At 33.6% G+C, this 8,113-nt stretch overlaps 1 protein-coding gene and 1 long non-coding RNA gene across 2 annotated transcripts; one reads left to right on the forward strand and one right to left on the reverse strand.

The window, feature by feature from the left end:
- Positions 1 to 1,798: 1,798 nt before the first annotated feature.
- Positions 1,799 to 2,637, reverse strand: LOC131655446 (uncharacterized). Its single transcript, XR_009299765.1, has 2 exons — positions 2,380 to 2,637; positions 1,799 to 2,097 (listed from the first exon to the last, which is right to left on the reverse strand). It is a non-coding gene; the product is annotated as an uncharacterized LOC131655446 (long non-coding RNA).
- A 3,922-nt stretch (positions 2,638 to 6,559) lies between these two features.
- On the forward strand, positions 6,560 to 7,765 carry LOC131657898 (uncharacterized). Its single transcript, XM_058927249.1, has one exon. The coding sequence runs from the start codon at positions 6,560 to 6,562 to the stop codon at positions 7,763 to 7,765; it is 1,206 nt and encodes a 401-aa protein (XP_058783232.1).
- The last annotated feature ends 348 nt before the right edge of the window (positions 7,766 to 8,113 follow it).

The following is an 8,113-nucleotide window of genomic DNA, read 5'->3' on the forward strand; positions in this document are numbered from 1 at the left end:
CTTTATATCTTTAAAACTCGATTTAATTACTTGATGAGAATTGAACATTATGTGCATATGAGATAGGTGTGACAATGTATTTGATGTAAAGATGAATTGGTTGTGATTATTATTATGATTGTGATGAATGCATGACTATTTGAATGATGTTGAAAACATGTACATACTTATTCGGTGATGTGGTGTTGAGATAAATTGTTCATCGTGATTTGGTGATGCTTCTAAGTATGTTATGTGTGTTTCATTCATTCATATGCATTTGATGTTGGATCCCGGTGATGTTTGGATCGTTGGTGGACATATTTTCCATTGTGCGGAAATTGTGTCGATGGGCTGTATCTCGATGAGGCGTAGATCGGTTAGGTGGATTGATTCCACGGTTTATTGGTACCACATGCATAGTGTCAGTTGTGTCATATGCATTTTGTCATAACGTGATTGTATGGATTTCTGTGTTATGTGTTGTAATCTATTATTGTATGAATTGATGAATAATAGATGTGAATCTGAATATGTATAATTGGGTGAAAGGTATATTATGATGCTTGTTATTTATGAATTGCATAATATTTACTAATTGAGAATGAGACTCACCCTTACATGTTGTCATTTTCAGATTGAGGAGTAGCGGCATTAGTGCTTGGTGAGGATGACTCGTAGAGTTTATCCGTTAGTGTTGGGTCGTGTCGGTCATGCTCTGGTCTTGTAACACTGGGGAACGAGAGTTTTAGAGTTTACGAGATTACTCTGTTTTATTTAATGATGAATTGTATTTTCCGTTTGGTCGTATTTGACGATGTTTCTTATTCCGCTGTGATAAACATGATTATGTTTTGATGAACCGTTTCCTAAGGAAGCATGACTTTGACCTTAGTTGATTTAATTATTTTAAATAATTGTGGCACCCTTGTGTATATGTTTTTACTCTGATATATTTATTTAAATTGCCGCGGGGTTTAGAAGGGTGTTACAATAGTGGTATCAGAGCATAGTCGGTCTTTGTGACCAGAGTCTTAGTGTCTGTCTTTCCCTTTGTATGCGACGAGTACGAGTTGTCACTGTCGATACTTTTGGTTCTAATGGAATTGTTTTGTGGATTAGCAGAACAATGGCTGGAAGAGGTGGAAGAAACGACGATGCTATCGCTGAGGCTTTAGGCATGATTGCTGGTGTGCTGGGAGGGAATGCAAATGGAGCTGTGATTGTCTAATTTCACTTCTCTCGATTGCTTATTTTGCTCTGATCACCCGGAAACATCAGAACACCTCTTATTTCAATGTCTAATTACGAAAGCGGTTTGGGAAAGAACTTTTCTTTGGTTGGGAAATGACTTGGAGTTTTCTTTTGAAGGATTCAAGAGTTTTGGTTGCATTCAAGAGAAGGTGAAAAATGCCAAGACTAGAGATAAACTTAATTTTATTTGGTTGGCTCTAATTTGGTGTATTTGGCTAATGAGAAATGCCATTATTTTTTATAATGCTCCTTCTAGCTTTGAAGTGGTAATATCCAACATTATGTTCTATTTTTAGAGATGGTTGTGTAATAGTGATTTCAACTCTAGATTTATTTTTTATGATTGGTATAAGCTACCTTTAAATAGTTCCTACTCTAATTAGTGTTTTGGGTTGTAAGAGTTGCACCCCTAATGCGATGTCTTATATCATTGCCTATTAAAAAAAATATTGGTTGAGTACCTTTGTATTCCATTAGTTCAATAATCTTTCTTTCTTATAAAAGAAAATGAAAAAGCATTACAAAATAAAAAAGTATATCACTTGATAATTGTAACAAAAGCTCAAACAACAAAATAAAAATTGAAATTAATTGAAGGAAAACAAGACACACAAATGACTATCATTATGGATTATGTATTTCACATCATAACAAAGCGAGGGATAAAAACAAAATGGAAAAACGAAGAAGAAGAAAACAAAATACAAGTCCATTTGCATGTTCATCTAATAATCATACGGTGGATGACGCAGAGGCATTGATTAGAACTTGGGGAGCATCTACCATCTATAAAACCTATATCAATACAAATCCAATTGCATTCATCATCACTGCATTCACTTCCTTCTGTTTCTATCACCATCTCTGCATTAATCCATCAATTAAACATTAAGATTAACACAAAGAAAATATACATTTAAAAATTTGTTTATATTTTTGAATAAAATCATATTTTTAAGATGAATTTATTGTTTCATAAAACATTGTTGTCCTCTTCATTTAAAATGTTTGTATGTTAGTATTGATAAGAATAATGAATAATTAATTTTAAAAATAATTAAAAAGTATAATTAAAAAATAAAAATTAAAATTGCATTGAATCACACTAAAATATAAATTATTTTATGAAAGAGAAGTAAGACTTACTAGAAGAAAGGATAATAAGCAAAATGAAAAACAACCTAAAGTGTGTATTGTTCATGATTGCCACACATTTTGTACAATCTTTGGTTATCTATTTATAAAGGTAGAGGGTGTAAACACTTATTAACTTGGCTTTTAAAATTTGCTGTTCTTTCGATCATGACATTAATTTCAAGTAGTTTATTAGAGCTCTTCCAACACCCAAAGCATATGCACCTCTTGTACACTATCTTACAGATGCTCCACGAATATAAGAATTAATTAGAGGTCATCATGTTTGAAAAAAATTAATTTAAAAACATAAAAATTTTAGGATAATCAAATAAAATTTATTTGTGTAACAATTTTTGTAATAAACAAAAAACTATATATAAGGGTATTTAACCCATATACAACAGAGAGAAAATTAGAATTACAAGGAATTAGATTATATATAAAAAATTTATAAATAATAAAATGCCACATTGCTACAAGAATGTATAACAATTTCTTTTTTGATAATTTTTTTCCGTCAAAAAAACATAAACAATCCTAATTTTTTGATTAAAAATACTCAAGAAGTTTAGAATACTATAGTGAATACGCAAGTTGCTATAAAATATGAAATAACCAACAGTCTACAACGGTACGTAGTGTTAGAAATATGGTATGATAATTCTGGATATCTTCAAGAATCGTGTTTGTTCACTTTCCGAACAAAGTATTTCGACCCTATTCTTGTCTGGGTTCACGAAATCTTTGCGGGGATAATTCTCGAAGAACAATCTGTTTCTGACAATAGATAACAGATCAGAATGTAGAGAGGAAGTATGTATCGTATTTGAAATCGAGACCAAATGACTCCTTATATAAGAGATCAACAATAGAAACCGAAGTGACACACCTGTTCGGTAAAAACAGTTATGTCGGTTGGGAAACGACACACCAGTTCGGTAAAACGGTTATGTCGGTTAGGAAAGGGTGCAACTATTCAAACGAATTTTTCGAACGGGGCGCTGCCCCTTGGACCCCGGCAGGGCGCTGCCCCGCACCCCGCCAGGGGCTCCGCCCCTTGGACCCCGACGGGGCGCTGCCCCGCACCCCGCCAGGGGCTCCGCCCCTTGGAACCCCGTTTCTATTATTCGCATTCAATTGCACGTTTGGCTCTACGAGCGTGCACTCCGCACTACCCTAACTCGTTTCAAGCTTAACGCATAATTGCATCGCCCTACAAGAAATCACATTACTACCAAAATACATTGATGATACTAAAATCACCAACACGTAGAAAACTTCGCCACGTTTTTAGAGCTATGCAAACTAATCTCTAGCAACTTTTCATGTATCTTCGAATAATGGTCTAATCTTATCAAATTTAGTCTCGTTCGACCATACACACTTCTCTGCTATTTGAAAACTTCAATTTTGTCTAAATCCCAAAACACATATCCTTGTCCAATAAAACCAATGATTTTGATCAAAGCTTTCATCCTTCGATGCGATGGGATGCATAAAAAACGGTCAAGATACCGTTTCTACTTGAAGACAAATTTGTTTCTAAAAGTTTAATCATACTCTCCAATCTTCCCCTACCAAAAATGTATCCATACACTACAAAAAAAGTCCTCTGCAGCGACGTGATCAGCACAACGCAACATGGAATATCACGTGGCAACAAAAAAGTAGCGACGTGAGTGAACACGTCGCAGGAGCCAAAGTGGCAACTTGTAGCGACGTGGAGACAACGTCAGAAAGTAGCGACGTGCCTCACACGTCGCAACAGGGTTGCATGGGGAACATCTATCTGCACACACAGCAGGCGTGGCAGGTGTGGGACAGTGTGTTTGTTGACCAATGTAGCGACGTGTATACCACATCGCTACATTAAATGCTTTTTTTTTTAAAAAAATTAATTCACGCTAGATTTGTTTTGTTTTATATATTTTTAATAATTAATTAATATATAATAAAATATATATAATAAAATATATATAATAAAATATATATAATAAAATTTATATAATATTATCGATAATACCGATAAAATTTATACCATCATTGTCATTTTGAGTTAGTATTATCGATAATACCGATAATATTATTCTTAAACGTATACTAGTTAATATTTACTATTCTTAAAAATATTATTTAATAACAATACTACTAATATTTTTAACTACACACGTTATATTGAACATCTTTAACCATACAATAATTATTTTTTTTAACTACACATTTTAAACTACATATATTGAAAATATTATTTAATAAAAATAAACATATTATGTTTTTGTTACACACATAATAATAAAAATAAAAAATAAGAAATAAGAAATATTACTATTATATTTGGAAATATACAAACACATACATATTATGTTTTTATAACATATATACAAATTCAGTTTTAAATCTATTATATAAGAACAAAATAAAAAATAAAAATAAAAAATGTTTTTATTAAATATATAATATACATAACATATATAAAAATTCTTTTTAAAATATATAAATATAATACATATTCTATTTTTTTAAAATATACTATAATCTATACAAAAAAACAAAAATCTATTAAAAACACATTATATTCTATTCTATTAAAAACACACTATATTCTATTTTATTTTTTAAGATATAACAATTTTAATATATCAATTTTTTTCTAATAGTTTTACAATATATAAAAACACATTATAAATCTATACAAACACATACATATCTTAATAAATTTACTAAAAAATCTATACAAACACATACATATTATCTTAATAAATCTACTAAAAAATCTATAGAAACACATACATATTATCTTAATAAATCTACTAAAAAAAATCACATTATAAATCTATACCAAAAATCATTATAAATCACATTAAAAATCTATTTTATTTACTTACCTCTTCTTCAATCTACTCCTCCTTCTTCAATTTACTCTCCTCCTCCTTCTTCAATTTACTCTCCTCCTCCTTCTTCAAATCTAAATCTATACCAAAAATAAAATAAAAAATTAAAAACAAAATCAAGAATAAAATTAGCTCATAATACTGATGCAACCTCTTAATTACCTTTGATGTCAAAAAAATATTGCTGAAACGAAATTGTTCTCCTCCTCCTTCTTCAAATCTAAATCTATACCAAAAAAAAAATTAAAAATTAAAAATTAAAAACAGAATCAAGAATAAAATTAGCTCATAATACTGATGCAACCTCTTAATTACCCAAGATGTCAAAAAAATATTGCTGAAACGAAATTGTTGATGAAATGAAAATGAAATTGAGAGGAAGGTTGCTGGTTTTGGTTTTGGGGTAGAGTTGCTGAAAACGAAAATGGATTTGAAACGAAGGTGTGGGGAAGTGAAGTGAATTGGTTGCATTAATACACATTGTTGCGACGTGCATCAAACCTCGCTATTTGCCACGTGCTAAACACGTCGCAACAAGCAAACGGTAATATTTAATTAATCAACGGTCAGTTACGCTGCCACTCTGTCAAATCATGTTTCCCCCCATTTTGAATTATAAATGTAGCGACGTGACAATAACGTCACCACAAAATTTTTCAAAATTTTGAATATTCCCTCATTTGAACGTTATGGGGTGTGATGAATTAATTTATGTAATTAATGTAGCGACGTGCAACTCACGTCGCAACTGTTTTTCACACAAACCGATGTCTGACTCCCAACCACTTTAATACTGTAAAGTAAATTAATATTAAAATATAGGTGGCGACGTTGTATTCACGTCGCAACAAGAATTTATTAGCCACGTTTTCTCCACGTCGCTAAATATGTCGCTGGAGATGAGTTTTTTTGTAGTGATAGTTAAGTCAAATCTAAATCCGTTTTAAATATTTAGATATAATTAAATGATTATTATCTAGTTTTAATTATTAATGATTGGTTATCTATTCATATAATTCGGATATAGTTAAATTGTTATTAATCAATTAAGTTATTTTTGAATTCGGTTATAATTCGGCTATTATCTAAAATTCAAAATTAATCTAAATATTTTAATTTAATTATAAATTTTTTATTTTAAAAAATATATAAAATATTAAAACTGAATTTTTTTAAAAACCGATTATATAATCATAATTAAAAGTTTTAATATTTAGTTTTTCTATTTTATGTAAGAGAGAGGTTCTCTCCCTTCTCTCTAACTTCTGCGATCTTTTGCGTTTCCTTGTATGGCTACCATGGGTGACGGTGGCAAAGGTTCTTGGAGAAAGGTAGATTATAGCAGGAAGGCGCAACCTAAATGGGATGTCGCGTATGGAGGGAAGGGGAAGTTTGAGGTGAGGGAGGGTGTCGCTGTATCTTCTTTCTTTGTGTCTGAGTTTGGAGCAAGATGGAGAGCAAATGACTTGTATTACGAGTTCAAAGAACATGGAGACATTGTCGAGTTCGTGATACCTCCTAAGACTGATAAATATGGTAGAAGGTATGGTTTTGTGCGTTTTGCTAATGTGCCGGATGAGAAATCTCTTGAAGTCAAGTTGGACAACATTTTTCTTGATGGTCGGAAACTCCACGTTAACCTGCCGAGATTTGTCAGACCTAACCCTAAGAAGTCTGGTCCTGACCGGAAGTTCTGTGGGGTTTCTGAGGGTGTTGCGGAGGGAGCAAAGAAGAACCCATGGGGTGGTAATATGGCGGACGGAGGTAGGAAGTTTAGATCTTTTGCTGATGTTCTTCAAAACAAATCTCCTAGCAGAACAACCATAGAAGAACCTAAGACTGTGTTATTCTCTTCTTGTTTGGAGGTTGTCGGTCAGTATAGGAAGGCGTTTATAGGAGTTATAAGGAATCCGGGGGTGGATGTTGATCTTAAGAAGTCCTTCTTGGAAGAAGGTATTTTCTCTATCAGAGTAACTACCTTAGGTCCAAATATGTGTCTGCTAGAGGACTTGATAGAGGGTGAGATTGTTCGGTTCATAGAGGAGAGGAAAGATTGGTGGCAGGAATGGTTCAGCGCCATTAAACCGTGGAATCCGTCAGACGTTGATAAGGAGAGAGTAGCGTGGATGAAAATCATTGGTGTCCCCTGTCATGTTTGGGAGGAAAGTTTCTTCAAGATGTTAGCAGAGTTAGTTGGGAGCTTTGTCAAGTGTGATGAAGGCACGAATCTTAAGTCCAGAATGGATGTTGCTCGCATCTGTATTAGGACCTGCTGCCTTGGTATGGTGGAAGAGCGTGTGAATGTGAAGATCGATGATAAGGTCTTTCCAATCTCCATCATGGAAGACTGTGATCTTTCGTCCTGCAAGATGTTTTTTTCAAGGGAAAGGGATGACTTCGTATCTGGTTGTTCTTCCCAGTCGGAGGAGGACACGGTTGTGGCGGAGGAGGGCGGTGAGGAGTACGAGGAGGAGAACGACCTGAAAAATAGATGGAAGCGGTGATGGGATGTGTGAGGCTAGTGCTTCCGCTGCTGTGAGTTTGACAGGTGTTAGCAGCTCTTTTTCATTAAAAAAGCAACAGTCTAAACCCTGTGGGAAAAAGGTGATTTTTGACTCTATTAGTAGAGGAGATTGCGTAACACCCGAGGCTGTTTTGTCTAGAACATTTAATGTAGATGAGAGAGGTGATGATGATAGTTTTGTGGGGGATTCTGAAGGACGTGTTTCTCATGGTGTGGGCCCTACTAAATCTAGTGGTCCGGAAGTTTGTGGAGTGCATAACGTGCGTTTGGCAGAAGTAGGTGTTTTGGGCCAACAGGCGTGTAATGGGCCTGGATCTTTTGATAAGGC

Source organism: Vicia villosa, linkage group LG3, assembly GCF_029867415.1.
Source record: "Vicia villosa cultivar HV-30 ecotype Madison, WI linkage group LG3, Vvil1.0, whole genome shotgun sequence".
NCBI classification, from domain to species: domain Eukaryota; kingdom Viridiplantae; phylum Streptophyta; class Magnoliopsida; order Fabales; family Fabaceae; genus Vicia; species Vicia villosa.